The 16,193-nt window shown below is 44.1% G+C and overlaps 2 protein-coding genes across 3 annotated transcripts; one reads left to right on the forward strand and one right to left on the reverse strand.

Annotated features, from left to right (window-relative positions):
• Positions 1 to 1,209: 1,209 nt before the first annotated feature.
• On the reverse strand, positions 1,210 to 9,501 carry ints7 (integrator complex subunit 7). Its single transcript, XM_040160553.2, has 20 exons — positions 9,262 to 9,501; positions 8,923 to 9,052; positions 8,224 to 8,370; positions 8,010 to 8,147; positions 7,876 to 7,922; positions 7,296 to 7,495; positions 6,677 to 6,799; positions 6,474 to 6,591; positions 6,174 to 6,308; positions 5,963 to 6,060; positions 5,293 to 5,532; positions 4,909 to 5,046; positions 4,524 to 4,730; positions 4,097 to 4,291; positions 3,538 to 3,641; positions 3,375 to 3,443; positions 2,765 to 2,897; positions 2,472 to 2,570; positions 2,116 to 2,301; positions 1,210 to 1,588 (listed from the first exon to the last, which is right to left on the reverse strand). The coding sequence occupies exons 1-20, from the start codon at positions 9,353 to 9,355 to the stop codon at positions 1,307 to 1,309; spliced, it is 2,883 nt and encodes a 960-aa protein (XP_040016487.2). The 5' UTR covers positions 9,356 to 9,501; the 3' UTR covers positions 1,210 to 1,306.
• A 512-nt stretch (positions 9,502 to 10,013) lies between these two features.
• Positions 10,014 to 16,057, forward strand: dtl (denticleless E3 ubiquitin protein ligase adapter). 2 transcript variants are annotated; one of them, XM_040160557.2, is made up of 15 exons: positions 10,014 to 10,341; positions 10,978 to 11,115; positions 11,214 to 11,306; positions 11,387 to 11,448; positions 11,605 to 11,725; positions 12,058 to 12,123; positions 12,275 to 12,390; positions 12,481 to 12,554; positions 12,649 to 12,755; positions 12,849 to 12,953; positions 13,380 to 13,492; positions 13,605 to 13,694; positions 13,823 to 13,949; positions 14,155 to 14,807; positions 15,337 to 16,057. In XM_040160557.2, the coding sequence occupies exons 1-15, from the start codon at positions 10,290 to 10,292 to the stop codon at positions 15,397 to 15,399; spliced, it is 1,980 nt and encodes a 659-aa protein (XP_040016491.2). In that variant the 5' UTR covers positions 10,014 to 10,289; the 3' UTR covers positions 15,400 to 16,057. The 2 variants fall into 2 exon arrangements, with proteins under 2 accessions (XP_040016491.2, XP_040016492.2); XM_040160558.2 differs by having other exon boundaries at positions 10,067 to 10,341; positions 11,217 to 11,306.
• The last annotated feature ends 136 nt before the right edge of the window (positions 16,058 to 16,193 follow it).

The following is a 16,193-nucleotide window of genomic DNA, read 5'->3' on the forward strand; positions in this document are numbered from 1 at the left end:
GTATATTTTTAAATGATAATAATGACCCATATTTGTATGATATTACAAGACCGTCGCCACTTAATATATAACTTAAATAGTGCATTCAATAAAAGACAATGACATTATCATTATCCAATGTGATACTGTGTGAAGAATGAGCGCCATCAGTGCATTTTAACGCTAAGAGGAAACCAAACATACATTGTATAAATAAGTATACAAATTGGAAAACGAAATTGGAAAAAAATAATCTTAATACTGAACCCGTTAGATAAAAATGACCAATGTGAATATTTATTTATGTGGATGTGCTCGGACTATTATTCCATAGTGAGTACGTTAAAAGATGCACTACCTTGGTCTCCATGTGGCGTGAGCGCGTATGTTATACGTTCAGTAAACTATTTTATTTTGAAAACAAGGTACGTTACTTCTATTTGTGCGCTTTCTAACTTGACTCGCCTGACGCCAGCTTGGAACCGTTAAGTGCGCAGACTCTTGATGTCAAGTGCTGATGATTTCAGTATCCATGAACAAGGTCGCTCTTTTTATTCAGCGACTGTCCTATGACTTCATCTTAAATCTTACTGACTCACGTCCGACAGCGAGCTATTCCTTGCGTTACGTCACCGGTTTGGGTGCGCGGCTTCATCGTTTAAAATCGACAGATTTCATTTAAATTTTATCTGGCAAAGGCGATGGTTAATTTGTACTCTATTATTGTATGTTGGGAGTAATGCTAGTTTGGAGCTAAAGAGTAATGCTGTCGGATATTTGAAAAGCTTATGGTTACAATTCTATAAAGGTGATATTACATGTTACACCGTAGGAATGAGAAATATCTAACCAAGAAGTATTGATGCGGACGTATTAAAGTTGTTATATGTATGAAAATGACCGATTTAGATTTTCTTCTTGTTCTTTAGACAATGATGTACATTTAGTGACCTTGGCCTGTCCCCTAGTGGCTCTCTATGGTATTACACCATATGTAGAATTGATGACTTTCAATACCAAATTGTCCGCATACATAAAATACTATTGGATTAATTACCTACACAGGGAATTAAAACCCGTTTAACTTTCTCCAGTGGCCGACCTTCATGGTGATCGCTTTAACCTTTAAATTGTATTAAAGGCCAATGTGTGGACTGCAGATGTACATAAACGAGTGTCCTTCACACCTGGCCAATATAACCCGGGGAGGAATCCAAGCAATATGCAGCATTAAAATGACATCTGGTCTTTTAATCAATGAAAAAGTATGTACATATTTGGTTTAACCAAAACAGGTCAAGAACACTATCTGGTAGGAGGTCATCCGCTAGAAGCGAGCATATGCGCTCCTCTGTGGGGCCGGCTGCGTCCCACCCTGCTGCAGCTGGTGGCGGAGCTGCTGGGAGTAAGGGTCCTCCAGGGACTTGACCGACACCGTCGTCTTGGGGCCGGTCTTCCACTCGGTGCCACTCTCATCCACCACAGAGGCCTCCACGGTGACGGTGTGAGTGCCCAAGACGGAGAAGTTGAGCAAGAACTGGGTGCTGAAGTAGTCGTTGTGGGGTCCCACCCGCTGCTCGATCTCATTGGTTTTAGTGTCGAGTGGAACCTGAAAGGGGAGCGATGAGACAGACATGGGAGCCGGTGCTATAGTCAGAACGGCGACAGAACAACGAGCTGGAGCACAGACATCAGAACGGCGTGAGCTGTGGACTAATACAGCATTAAGCTAAACACCGTTTACATGGGTTGAGAACACCAGAATTGAGCTGGATTACATGAAAAATATACATATATACACGTCTATATACAGTGCTGTGAAAAAGTATTTGCCCCCTTCCGGTTTTCTCTCTTCTTTTTTTTGCATATGTGTCACATTTAAAATGTTTTCAGATTACCAAACAAATGTTAATATATTAGGGCCAGCTTCCTCCCCTTAATAAAATGAAATCATTTAAAAACTGCATTTTGCATTTACACCGATTATCTTTATTTGACAATCTGAATTATGCCCAAAAAGTGTGCCAGAAATGCAAGAGAACAAATACATTTCACACCACTGTACTAAGAGCGCAGGAGAATTTGTTTCGCTCACCACCTGCACCATAACCAAACGGGAAGAAAAGCGCGCGATACCTTGAAGTCAGCTCCCGCCTTGCTCTGCAAGACGGACGTGACATTGAGACAGACGGACTGGATCTTCCTGAAGAGTCCTGGCGTTGAACCGTGCTGCACCACCCCCTCCACCTTCAGAGTCAGCTGCTGGCTGCTCTGCACTGGGATCGCTTCATTCGGTGTCCGTGGGGAAGGCGAGAGGGCCAGCTGGACATGGACAAATAAAAGGAGTAAGAGTAAGATCAAAAGTTTACTGCATTTACTTCTCCAATAAAGAGAAAAATCATACATTGGTAATAGTAAACGTTATCATTGTAAATTGGAATGTTTGATTTTTGTGTTTTTCTTATTAAAGTGAATATTAAATGTGTCACTACCTTAATGCTGGTTGATTGGAGCTTTTGGAAGAAATACCTCTGGAAAGACAGCGGGACCTTGAGCAGAGCGATGACAGCATCACAGAGACAACCTGTATGCTGCAAAACGACAACAATTATTGACATTATGAGAAGTTTGTCGCTGTTTCCTTAAATGTTCAGGTCATCATGCCTCAATCAACGGCTGCTCAACATATTTAATACTATACAAAAGTCAATTTGAATCTAGACACCGTGTAGCTAAATTGTTAACATCACCAATGTGATCACACGGTATTCGATAGGAATCCTACCAGATGGGAAACAGGGGGGTGTTTTTGGGTGAGGCCCTCCACTTCCTCCAACACGTGAGTGAAGACGGACATCATCCGTCGCTCATATTCACTCTCTGTCTGAACCGAGCCCAAGTTCCCATACTCCTGAAAGCTTGATTACAGAGAGAGATCTGTTAGAGGCCGACGTCCGCCACCAGAAAGCTTCCAGGGATGTGTGTCATTGATGAGCACTTTCCATAGAAAACACTCCAGTACATGGCGTCTTTTTGTCTAATTAAATAAAGTGAATCTGTTTTCATTACGTTGTGATCTACAACCACACGCCATGCTGTCGTTGGTTGAAACAGGACGGCATTCCTCTCAGTATGAGACACTGTGTAAAACAGCACGAGAAGAAGGAGCTACGTGAGTGAGACCAGAGCAGAAAATCAGAGAAATTAAACATTAAAAACCTCAGCTTTGTCTCCTGCAGATGTTTAAGAGGCGTTGTGCCTTGGTATTAGACAATGGAGGCGCAACCGAGCACTCTTATTTTAAAACATGGAAATGAAAATTGGGATATGACATTGAGGCTAAATGTCCACGGCCAAACACCCAGCAAATTAATTTAAACTGTTCCAGCTCTCACCTCGCTGCCTGTGGGTCCAGTATCAGCGCTTCTATAACGTGGGAGACAAGCAAACAGCTCTGCTGTTGTCTGGGCAGCAGACGGTTAAAGACACTACGGCAGAGACACCAGGGCTGACGAGAGAGACAAAACTGTGATGCGATTGAGGCATGTGTGAGGATACAGCTCCACGTTGCGAAGGGTGGCGTAATCCGCGTCAAACGACGACTGGTGTAGATCAGAGTAGCGAGCGGCAAGACTCCTGAACTCATCCATGCATACCTTCATCTGGGGAAAAGAAGAAACACGGAGGCCTGATGGTTAATGACATGTGGACACCGGGGGGTATTAGTCATTTAATGTCCTCTAATTAGGTTTAGGTCCAGGTGAAATGGTACATGTCAGAGTCATGTTTTGAAAATAATCACGTAGTAGGTATGCTACAGCATGTCGCAACATGATTGCCAGGAAATACCAGCGGCAAAGACTGTAGACGGCAATGCCGTTCAAAGTTCAAATATTTCAACTCGTCTTTGCGTTTGCAAGGGGACAGCTGCATCCTAGTGGTACATGCATTACCAGAAAAACTACATCAAATAGTAGACGCAACGTTTCTTACTCAACATGTTCTATTCCATCACCATAGCAACATGGAGCCACGTGCGTTTCCTTGGGCCACTGTTTGGGTGCTTTACTTGTAAAAACCTGCCTGGTTCCAGGTGAATCCAGCGCGAGCGGTTTACCTGCATGGCGATGCGGCCGCACCGCTGCAGGTCGTTGCCCGAGGTCAGGGCAATGGTGGTGGCGATGGCCGGAGGAGGGCTGGTCTTCAAGCTGTTGCAGGTACAGATGAGCTGCGACAGGGCCTGCAGGGTGTCTATGCGCAGCTTGATGAACTCACACTGGAACGTGAGTGGGCTCAGGGGAGTGCTGGCCGCCTGCAGGGAGGGATTAAATCAGATCATGGCGGGCGGAGACAACGGTTGAAGGGTGTCACAGTGTCTAACGAGATACAATCAGGCATCGGGGGATTTAATCCAATAGCTATTTCAGATGCGGCAAGATCGGCTTCAATACAAAACACTGCAGCCTGAGCACCAGCGGCTTGCAGCATCTACCATTGGGAACAGGAGGGAGTGTATATTCATGTGTGTTTTTTTTTCTACTCACTGTGAGGGATGCGATGCCCTTTTGGTAGGAGCGCAGGGCCTCGGCGATGGCGCCCAAGGCTCCGCTGTAGTCTCCATCCTCCACGCTACTGAGGCACTGCTCTGCCTGGGAGAACTCCTTTAAGCTGTTCAGCCAGAAGTAGAAGTGCTCCGATGCCACGCGGGTCCGCAGGCACTGGTACAGCTCGCTGGAGAACTCGTGGCATCCCTGCAGATTAAGAATAGAAGGTTCCACTGTGGTTCATGATGCAGGATTTGGTGGTGCGACTTCGGCTTCTTCATCACTTGACAGACGTGACCCTGTTCAATGCAAACCAACTACACAAAAAAGACTTAATACTTAATTCAGCTGTTTTGTATAATAGGTCTGGATTGGCAGAGATTACCATGCGCGAGGCTTGCCGTGCGATGCGGTACACCGTCCAGCCATTGGCGACGTTCATCAGCTGCTGTTTGATGACAGTCGTCACTTCAGCCGACAGAGACGACTGGCTGGCCACGAAAATCACTGTTGCCAAGGAAACCTGCAGCAAACGCCGTGGGATGGACGAGGGTTGAAATCCCGGAGACAAAAGTATAAATATGAGAACATTTTAAAGCTAAAGCCGTTTCAGCTACTCTGTCTGAAGCAGCTGTTGGTGAGTGGTGATACTTAGGCTCACATTTCTAATTGTAAAGGACGTTAGCATACGCAGATCAAAAGATAAACACACAATTACAGCTTAATTGTCCTTAAGCGGTGTCGCGATTCCCCCCAATCTTAAACTTACCAGGAGCTCTTGCTGCTTGTCAGTGGAGGAGTGACTGGCCACTCTGTAGAGGTCCACCAGATCCCCCAGCATACCGTCGGCCAACACCGGCAGGTGGGTGGCGATGGCCGCCAGCGCGTGGCACATGAGAACGCGAGAGGAGTCACAGGACAGATGGAGCTGGCAGAGCAGGAACTCCACCGCTGACTGGCTGAGATGGGGTCGACTTTTCAGCAGCTTGACCAATGAGGTGAGGGCGGTCTAGGGTAGGAAAAGGAAAGCAGAGACGGGTGGGATGATGGAAAACACCCTCATGTTAAATTACAGGCCGGTGGATCATAGTGAGTTTGGGTAATTGCGGCTGTCACCGCGCATCAAAGCTAAAGCAGCATTTAGCTTTTGATGCGCAAGGCTTCCAAAACTGTTTTGCTTTTTGTTTTTGCCCGAAAAGTGACACGATTTAAATTTACCAAAGGGAGCCAAACCGTTAATGTTTTACCAACACAAGCAGCCACACATCACCTAGCACTGCTATTTAAATCAGAAATTTAACAAAGAATATGTTAAATCTGACCAGGCATTTGATGCAAGTGTTCGGAGAAAATAAAAGAGTTTTCTGTACTATGTGATACAAACACAAATGCAATTCATCCAATCGCTGACCTTTGCCTCGGCTATAAAGCAGTCTTACTTTGAGTGTGGCCTGTGAGCCGGGACTGCTGTCCTGACTGCACAGCATCAGAAGGGACTCCACTCCCAAAACTGTGTCCTGCTCCAACTGTACTATATCTGAGGAGGAGAAACACAGCAACACTTAAGCCTTCACAGCGGTGGGCATTAACGCTGTTGATGAGCAGCCGGTGAGACAAACACCTAACTCAGAGCGACTTGCTGTGACAAACCTTTTTCTGGACAGGAAATGGCAATGTTTGAGAGCACTATGACCCCATGAGCAGCAATGGCCAGGTTGCTATGGTAACAGCATTCCTGTGCCAGTTTCACCAGGTCAGTGAGGCGAGGGGGAGCTGAAGGGCCACCTGAGGAGAATGTTTGAGAGGAGAATCTATCAGCCGGGAGTTGTTCCTCCCTTCGCAACAGAAATAACAGCAATTGAATCCTGGTCTAAATAAATTTCCACACATGAGAAATCCACAGTGTCACAAGAACATTAATTAAACACGTAATTTAAAAGTGAACACAACCTGTCCAATTATGAAAGTACTGCTTGGTTGCTATTGTTCCAGAGAGGGTGGAGAGGACGGCCAACATCCCCAGCTTCAAGCTGTTGTACGGGCTGGTCAAGGCACATTCACAGAGGGTCTGCAGAGATGAGGCACAATAGGTTTATTCGAGAGATTAAACCACCATCGAGGCAACATGACAGTGTCAGAATCTGAAGGTCTACCTGAGTGTTTTCTCTGAGCCAAAGGTGAGGAGCCTTTTTAGCCAAAAGCTTCAGGTCATTAGTTGCGAGTCTCTTCACAGCTTTCCTTGGGTCGTCTCTCAGGTATTGTAGGAGGAGCTGCAGCTGTAGAGAAAAGGAATCAAATAAAAAGTCCATCGCCTAGATCAAACACTAAAGAATTTTTTTTGGCAAACCCACTTTTTAAAAACCATTGCAACCATATTCACAACAGGCCTTATCTGTAAATTGTGAGAACAGCAAATATGTGCAAAAAAGAAAAGTTCATGAACATTTAATTGCCATCTCATCTTACACTATATATAAACCAGACATTTGAAAAGATATAACACAACATTTTATTTGATATTGAAAACACATGTGTAATACCTTAGAAATGAGAACAAAGAAATACACAGAGTACTTTTCTAAATAGAATGTACGCTAACCTTTCATGTTACATCAAATGTAAAGTTAGGCTACAATAATCTGACCAATAGACACGGTCAGATTCCCTCATGTGGCTCAATTGTGTACTGCAGATGTAATAGACTGCAGGAGAAACCGTATCGATACGATAACACAGCTTTAACAAGGAGGTACGCCTTCGCCGGGGTTTTACCTGCTTTGGGATATCGATGAGGGAAGAGGCGGCCAGCTGGGTGAAGGTGTGCAGGGTGACGATGACCAAGGGGGTGGAGGGGTAGGAGTTTACCAGGTGCTGCAGAAGCTCTCTGCTGCTGGAGGCCAGGCTGGCATCGTGATGCATGTGCTGCAGCATGGGGATCAACTTCAGCTTCAGTTCCACTGGGGTATCCAACCCTGAGGTTGAGAGATAAGAGGATGCCATGTATACAGAGAGAAGACAGAAAAGAGCCTACCGACACCAATCTTTTAAAGGCTATTGAGTGATTTGGGGACTACACAAAATATATCTCAGAATATCTCTTTGAGCCGGCTACAAATGTCGAGACATTCAGACACTCCTTCAGGTGGTATTCAAAATAAATGTAAAGTTGTAGGATAATTGTGAGAATTTATTTTACTGTGGAAATCATTGTTCACACTAGCACCCCTCAATATTTATTAAAATGTTGTTTTGAATATTTAACATTATTCAAGGAAAAAATGTAATCAGGATAGCCTGTGTCCTAGTAAAAGTGATCTGTAACCTTCTAAGTATCATTTAGAGATTATATTACCTTGAATCATCTCACTGACTTTGTTGCAAATCCCTGCTGCAAAGTCTCTGAAAAATAAAATAAATGTATTATATACAAAACGTCATCCGATACATATGCACCACAGCTCAGGCGAAACAACAATTTCCACTTACTTTGACTGTGCAGAGAAGCTGGCAGCGGCAAATATGGCAGCCTCTACTTCTACGTTGTCATGGGAGTCCAGACTTTGGCGAATACTGTGATGAGCATTCTTCCTGTCCGGGATAATAGAGGCCAAACTACCGAGCATCCTGAACAGAAACAAAAGGTGTCAGGTCTGTACAGGAGTGACACATTACCAGATGTTGGTAGATCCCACGGTATTACCTCAGAGTGATGGCTCTGGCCACAGGGTCGTTGCTATGGATGACTGAAAACACCCTTTTGACAAATTCGTCAACATTGAGGATCTTTTCGAGATGTTTCTCACTTTGCTGAGTTACTTTCAGCACACAGAGGCGCAGAAAATTGTTCCTGAAATGAAAGAAACAGACGAAATCTGTGATACAATTGAACCAGTTTAACTAATAACGTGCCATAAACACGGTACTTAGGATTATTTACTGTTAATGAACAAATCTGTCGTTTAATATATGGTTTTTCATAGTATGAAAATATTTTGTGTCACCAGATCACCAAATTTCTGCCCAATATGCGACATTAATTGTATAAATGCGAGCTGCTGTAACTATTCAACTTTAAGTAATCTCACTTGCGATGCTCTTCTTTAAAAAATGCATTATGAAAAGGTAAATGTTTCTTTGTCTAATGCACCTCAATTCCACCTTTATGAAATGTTACGCTACTATACTACTTCTTACTATAACTGTATAATAATTGTTCAAGATGTAGTTAGGTGTGCTGTTATGTAATATATTATAATGCATCATTGTTTTGCATAGTATTGAAAGGTGTGTGCAATATTTAGAGACATCCATACCTGATTTGATCTGGTCACAGACTGCATCACATTACTTCTGACTAACACGTTAGTTGTACCTTCTTTAAAGCTTTGTGCATCCATACCCGAGTCTGAAGATGTCAGCGAGCTTCAGAAATGCAGAGTTGATGAGGATGGGAAACGGGTACTTCTGGAAGAGTTTGGGGAAGCGCACCACCGCCTCACACTGCTCTCCCAGCTTAACCGACCGCAAGCCTGCAAATGAAGCAGCTCCACTGGTCACAACAAAGCAGGGAGACCTCGTGTAGACAGTAACATTTAAAACAAGCACACACACACACACACACACACACACACACACACACACACACACACACACACACACACACACGGAGAATAAACAAAACACAGGAGCACACTACAACCGATGCTAACTTGTTAGCAACCTAGCTAACGTTACGCACCTTTGTCCAGCTCCATGAGAGCGGAATTGGCGTCCAGCTCTTGTTCGCCATAACAAGCCTCCGACAAGAAAGAACGCGCAGTGGACAGCGACATGGTCGGTTAGTTGTGTTTTTCACCAGAACAAAAAAACAGCCGTGACGGCGCCGAGGAGCCGTCAGCATTTCATGCACAAGCGGCGATTTAGACGCAGTCGAACCGGCTGTTACGGCAAAGGCGTTTCCGGTCTAGTTTTAGTTTTTCACAATAAAGCGCTCGTAAAATGTTACGGTTTTGAGGCCAACTTTGTCTTTCTTAAATGAAATCCATTTTGAATGAATACAATTTAAGTTCTTCTTGCAATAACTATCCAGTTATAATGCTGTAATAACACGAAACGTCTTAAACTACGTTTAAGCAGACTAAACATTCTGCTTATAAAATAATATACAACATACTGCGTATTGTTTTAGCGAATAGTTGAACCCAAAAATGCCCACATCTGTGTAAAACAGGGATGCTTTCTGTCTCAGTAGGATCAGAGTCCTGGTCTATTCTTATCATAGACATCAACGTGATATAACATGCAATGTAATCAACACTTAAAACATGTGACATTAATACCTAAACATGTTATGAGCATGATGACGGCAAACATGAAATCCAAACAAAGGGCAACTGTTATATGATTTAAAAAGTAGAAAACACTTTACTATTAAAACATATATTCAGAAAAGGTCGGCAATATAATGACACACTGATCCATTGGTAGCTGTGCTAAACTTCACAGGACACCAACCACAAAGGAAGCGGGTGTGACGTTGCTAAAGAAGCGGATGTGACGTTGTGAGGAAGTGGCTGTTTCAACCAATGGCAGCCGGGAGCGCCAGTTCAGCGGGGGATTCGGTGCCTGTGTGCAGAAGATCGGTTCGCGGGAAAGACGAGCAACAGCAACGGCGCGAAAATAGCCCAGCACCGGCTAATCCGACGAGCTTCTCCGTGCCATTGGAACATTTTTCACATCGCCCCCGTTGCAGCGCTCGGCCCCGGGATGCTTTTCCGCTCGATCGTAGACAGAGGAGCTGGCAGACGAAGGTTGAACGGTGAGATGGTTAGATGTGTTTGGGATTATTCGGGGAGGGGGGATTTTCGGTCTATAGTGCTGTCTAATATCAAACTAGTTTAACATCAGGGTTGATGTAACTTTACCTTAATGTTTTATTGGACTTTTGTAAAGTTGGATCTTTGGTGGTATTTCTGTTCCCAATGGCAGACTAATTCAGCGTTATCCAAAGTCCGAACTGACGTGGGGGTTACGAGCAAAAAGTAAACGTGGTGTGGTGTTAAATCGCGTAAAACGGTTGCTTTTCCAATGTGTGTGACATCAACATCACAAATATTGGTAGGCACATTTTACTACAGTAATGTGTAATGTAAAATCTGGGCCAAATCATATCCTAAAAAGATATCGAAGTTCAATCCACAAAATTGCGCTCTATTATGATTAAAAATTATGATTCCTAAAATCAGTTTGTAAATCCCAAAGGGTTATTCAAAACAGAACTTGGTAAAATGTTTTTTACCAAGTTCCAATGAACACCAGCTAAGGATCGTACTGAGTTATTGCCCAGCCATTAAGTACCTATTAAACATAACGTATGAAATAATAAGGAACCACAGCCATGAAACATGTCCTAAAACTATAACCAATACTGATGATTCTTCTCTGACCTCCCCAGCCCTCCCTGTGGACCCCTGGCCCAGGTACCCTCTGAGCTCCCTACTGGGAGGCTTCGAGTGTGTCCGACACGATGAACACATCTCCTATGGAAGCCTGGGTGACTCCGTGCCGCCGTTTGGATTGGCTTTCTCCTCTGGTAACACACCCATCCATGATATATTATCCCCCGATGACACACAACAGAGCTACGAGCCGTTGCCATTTATCCGTCTTAACGGATGCATCTCTCTTCAGCAGGGAACATGCAGAACGTCCTCGCGGCAGCTAATGAAGAAGGCATTGTTAGGATCTACAACACGGAGAGCCGGGAAAAGCCACTTGTTAAAGGTACGTATAAAGATTTTTTTTTCTCTAAATATTTCTGTCGTTAGGAAAACGTCAGACTAAAGGTGGGTGAATGTTTGCAGAATGGCTGGCTCACGAGAACGCTGTCTTTGACATCGCCTGGGTGCCAGGGGAACCTCACTTGGTAAGTTCCAAATTCATGAATTCTGTGACATCTTTTGAATGCATTCTGCATCAATGCATCGTTACACAGATTATTTTGACTCATTCGTTGATGTCCTCCTTTTGTCATCTGCGGCATTGTTTGAGATGCGTTGTACGGGTCATGTCTCATCCTTAGGTGACTGCGGCTGGCGATCAGATGGCCAAGCTGTGGGATGTGAACTCAGGGGAGCTGTTGGGCACCTTCAAGGGTCACCTCTGTAGCCTCAAGTCTGTTGCATTCACACCCTGGGAGAAAGGTAAACAATCAGGTCACCAAATACTGTTTCTGGAGTATCTTGTTGCCTGTTTTCTCTCATACGACACAAGGAAACTCTAATTGTAGTATGACATTTGATTTTGATCACTCTCCCCTCGTTGCTTTTATATAACCAGTAATATTCGTAACTGCCAGGATGTAAAAAACAGACGTAATTGGATTAAAAAATCAAGAAAATGTCCGGTATGTTTTAGGTATTTAATGTTAAGTAGATGGATGCAAGTCATTGGGAAACTTTGTTTGAATATAATATATTTTGCATTAATGATGCTTTGTTGTACACACGATGATGCTTTGTCTTCTATTGAACAGCTGTGTTCTGTACTGGGGCCAGAGATGGAAATATTATAGTCTGGGACACCAGGTGCAGCAAAAAAGGTATCAAATAGACATTTAAATTACAACGGTGTTGTGTATTGTCTGACCCCAATCTTAATTTCCAAACCGTTACATAAACAAGGCCTCGTTTGGAAAGTGCGTGAAGATTATTCAGGGGATCTCGTGTGTTTTGGGTCCTCCTCCTCCTCAGATGGTTTCTACAGACCAGTGAAACAGATCAGCGGTGCTCATAACAAAGCGGTGACCAGCACTCCCGCCAAAACCAAGAAGAGGCGGAGCAGCACGCGTGGCATGGCTCCCAGTGTGGTGAGTTTCTCCCAACAGCTTTTAATGACGTGCACAGTTGAGCCGTTCAAAAGGGACGCCGATCGCTGAGCGTCCTCCTCTCTCTTGCAGGGCACCCAGCAGAGTGTCACAGTGGTTCTGTTTCGGGATCAGAACACCCTCATCTCTTCTGGGGCTGTTGATGGGTAAGAAACGGCGTCAAGCCAGTATCCAAGACACCTTTTGAAAGCAAATAGAATCGCATGATTGAGTTTATTTTCTACTTCGTCGGAAACGCAGGGTGATCAAGATGTGGGATCTGAGGAAGAACTACACCGCACACCGACAGGAACCTGTTCCACTGCAGGCGTACCCGTACCCGGGTTCTTGCATGCGCATGCGTCTGGGTTAGTTTTGCACCAAAAGCTGCTTTCCGTGTTTACCCTGTTAGATCTGCAAATGAGCACGAATAGCTGAATGTGGTTTTGCACGTGTTGCAGGTTACTCTGGACTTGTCCTGGACTCCACGAGATCCAACGTCATAAGTAACTGCACTGATGATAATATCTACATGTTCAATGTCAGCGGGATGAAAACAACTCCAGGTAAACCACGACTGCAGATATTGTGTATCTGTACCGAAATAAACATTTTACAGTTAATTGATTACCATTGCATATCACTAGATGGGGCTGTAATCTTTGTTCTAGCCTTCATGTGGAGCCAAGGTTAAAGCAAGGCAAGACCGTTTGAGAGAGGGAACGTAGTGATGCAGGGATTCTGTCTAATATCTCTGAGTCAGAGCTTTCAATATGTGAAGTCCGGAGGGATGTGGAGCCCTAATCTAACTACTAATCAGCTCTGAATCAACTGGATATAGTCATTCTGTTCTTTCTGAACGTCAACCATTTGCATTTCATTGAGGCGCCTGTCATATATTGTATTATGTTCTTTATTTTTTTCTGCTCTATTGCTTTCTGAATTTGTCTTAATGGATTTTCATATTTTGGTTTGTTTGTTTTCATCCACAGTGGCTGTCTTCAGCGGCCACGAGAACTCCTCATTTTATGTAAAGTCCAGTATTAGCCCAGACGACCAGTTCTTGGCCAGTGGTTCAAGTGACAATAACGCATACGTCTGGAAGGTACTGCCACTATTTTTAGTTGCCACAATACAATGTTTTAGCGTGTGTACGGTTTAAGGGGGATTGTAGACGTTTATTTTAGTAACTTGGATCTCATTTTTTTCCATTTTAGATCTCTGATCCGAAGCACCCTCCCGTGATGCTCCAAGGCCACAGCGAGGAAGTGACATCTGTTGCATGGTGCCCGACTGATTTTACCAAGGTAACCTGAGAAACCTTTTTATGTTCCTAGTTTTTCTACACGATTGTGAGGATCTTGTTTTCCCTGCTGTGATGCCGAGCGGTTCTGATAAGCAAGCAAGATGGATTAAATCTCTGCTCGGTTTGCAGATCGCTTCCTGTTCTGATGACCACACTGTACGGATCTGGAGGCTTCACCGGGAAATGGATGGAGCGCAATCTTCAGTGGGAGAGGCCAACCTTGTGGGTTGGGCACGTGGTCCTAAGTCTCCCTCAAGTAAGCATAAAAGCTTTCATGACCACTGTGTAACTAATATATATATTATATATATATGTATGTCTTTCTATGAATGGTGTAGTATTGATATTGTTTCCTTACTGTAGCATGAAATGGGCAAATGTGGAGTCACTACTGTCCTGCCCAACGAATGCAAAATGTGTGTCATTCAAAGGTCTTCTGCTTTTTAATTTTTTTTTTTAAGGGCCTTCAATCAGAGCTGAAACAACTCCTGCCAAGATCCAGAGGACAGAGAGTCTTGGAGGCTTGGCGTCGCCCCAGCTTGCCGCCTGCGCTCCCAGTGGAGCTGCGTTACCTCTGCCCTCCAGCACCACCTCACCCGTCCCTTCACAGGAGGCTACGGCCGCTGCCGTTCGCCTGAGATCGCCATCTTCTATCCAGCAGTGGTTGTCCTCCCCTAGCCGCGGCTCCCCCGGTCAGGTCAGTCCTCTGGGCCGTAGGGTGCTGAGCCCGTTTCCCCAGAGCCCGGCGAGCGGCCCCTCTCCCACAGAACGACGGGCCAAACGCAGGCTGGAGACCGGCGACGGTGCATCTGCAGGCTGCGAGGGGGCAGAACAGTGCGGCTGTGTTACTGAACTCCACCCTGCGGCCAAGAGAAGCCGGGGCCTGTCGGGGGTCTGCTGCCCTGCTCAAGGGAGCCGCCCACAAACGGACTGTCACGCCGAGGACAACGTGGAAGCCTCGTCGAGACAGACGGGCAAGGAGAACTGCTCCCCCAGAGAACAGGACTGGTTGTCGGCGATGGGCCAAAAGATGAGGAAAGGTCAAGGAAGCCCTGGTGCTCCCAGAAGCCCCAGCTCCTCCAAGAAACAAGAAGGCAGGGCGCCAGCTTCCCCGGTAAGCACCCAAATGTCTGCTGCAGAAGTTTTTACCTTGTGTCCGTCGTTAGTCCTTCTATCATGTAGAGAGAAACTTTCCTTGTCGGGGAAAAAATAGATTAGAGACGAAAACATTTGTGTTCTTGATCGATATCGCTCGTGTATCTCCAGGGCGAATTTAAGATGAATAATTACCACACATAACACAACATCCCTGCTTTGATTACGGCTGGGGACTGTTGTTGAATGTCATACCCCAGTATCGCTATCTCCAAATTTCCTGTCCGTCTTTATACTGTCCATAATCTAATAATGAAGGCAAAAATGTCAAAGAAAAGGAGCGAGCTGCATGTAAGCTTAACTTGGCACGAAGACTGGAAGCAGGGAAAAGCTGCCAGTCTAGCTCTGTCCAAAGGCAACAATCTGCCTGCCAGCACGGAATACTTTTTTGGTGATTGCAGCCTGTCCCTTATTATCGTTGCTAATGTTTAGAAGCAGGGGCATGCTTTAAATCTATTGAGATTAATATGGAATTATTTTATTTTCAGACGATCCGCTCACCACAAAACATGAAGAAAATCTCTGTGTATTTCACAAGGACACCGGAGTGATACTTTGGCCAGTTGGATGGTCCGTGCCTCTGTTTGAAATGATAGTTGTTGTTTTTTTGTATTTTTAACCTGAATTGACAGATAATACGCTTCTAAGAACACTGATCAAAATCTAAGTTACACCAGTGTGTGAACATGGGCTGCATAACTTGATATTCATTCAGAATAATTGCACGGCTGGTTATTATTTTGATTAGGCAATGGGTTTTACAGTTGCCTGCTACACCATTTTTTTTGTGCTGTACATAACCTCTGGTTGAAAAAACTTGTATTTTGCTGAGTAAAACCTTAATTTTACTCAAAAGTGACAGCTTCAGATATACTTGATCCACATTTAATAAAGTTGTTCAGCTGGTCAACCATGTACAAATCCTCAAATGCAGAGAGATTTTTAAATTCTTCTTAAATACAATTTATTTGATCCACATCTTTTATATAGTTTTATGAACTTCACTAAGTTTATTTATTGCTTGCGTGTAGATTGTTGCTTTCTTTTTTTTTTTTTTTTTGCTTTTTTCAATCAAATCTACATTTACAAAATATTTCTTTCATTAATGTTGTTCATATGTACAAAAATAACCAATGATTGTTGCTTGGTTAAGTTGTATTTCATTGATGCAAATTTGCTGTCAGATTTTATTAAATTGAAAAGATTTTTCATGGTGTATGGCAAGTTATTGTTTACTATTTTTTTCATTGTGACCAATGTGCTGATGTAATAACATTACAGTCACACCAAGCAATCATATCATTAATGCATGGTTACAAGGGTTGCTTTATTTGAGATTAAAGTA

Source organism: Gasterosteus aculeatus, chromosome 18, assembly GCF_964276395.1.
Source record: "Gasterosteus aculeatus chromosome 18, fGasAcu3.hap1.1, whole genome shotgun sequence".
Classification (NCBI taxonomy): domain Eukaryota; kingdom Metazoa; phylum Chordata; class Actinopteri; order Perciformes; family Gasterosteidae; genus Gasterosteus; species Gasterosteus aculeatus.

Excerpts from the sequence above, each read along its gene's own strand:
- ints7 (XM_040160553.2), bottom strand. The coding sequence starts at position 9,355 with ATGTCGCTGTCCACTGCGCGTTCTTTCTTGTCGGAGGCTTGTTATGGC. Across the intron at positions 8,371-8,922 it reads GCTGACATCTTCAGACTCGG|GAACAATTTTCTGCGCCTCT; the intron begins GTATGGATGCAC and ends CTTTCATTTCAG. Across the intron at positions 3,444-3,537 it reads ACCCTTCGCAACGTGGAGCT|ACAACAGCAGAGCTGTTTGC; the intron begins GTATCCTCACAC and ends TCTGCTGCCCAG.
- dtl (XM_040160557.2), top strand. The coding sequence starts at position 10,290 with ATGCTTTTCCGCTCGATCGTAGACAGAGGAGCTGGCAGACGAAGGTTG. Across the intron at positions 11,449-11,604 it reads TGCCAGGGGAACCTCACTTG|GTGACTGCGGCTGGCGATCA; the intron begins GTAAGTTCCAAA and ends TCTCATCCTTAG. Across the intron at positions 11,726-12,057 it reads ATTCACACCCTGGGAGAAAG|CTGTGTTCTGTACTGGGGCC; the intron begins GTAAACAATCAG and ends TCTATTGAACAG.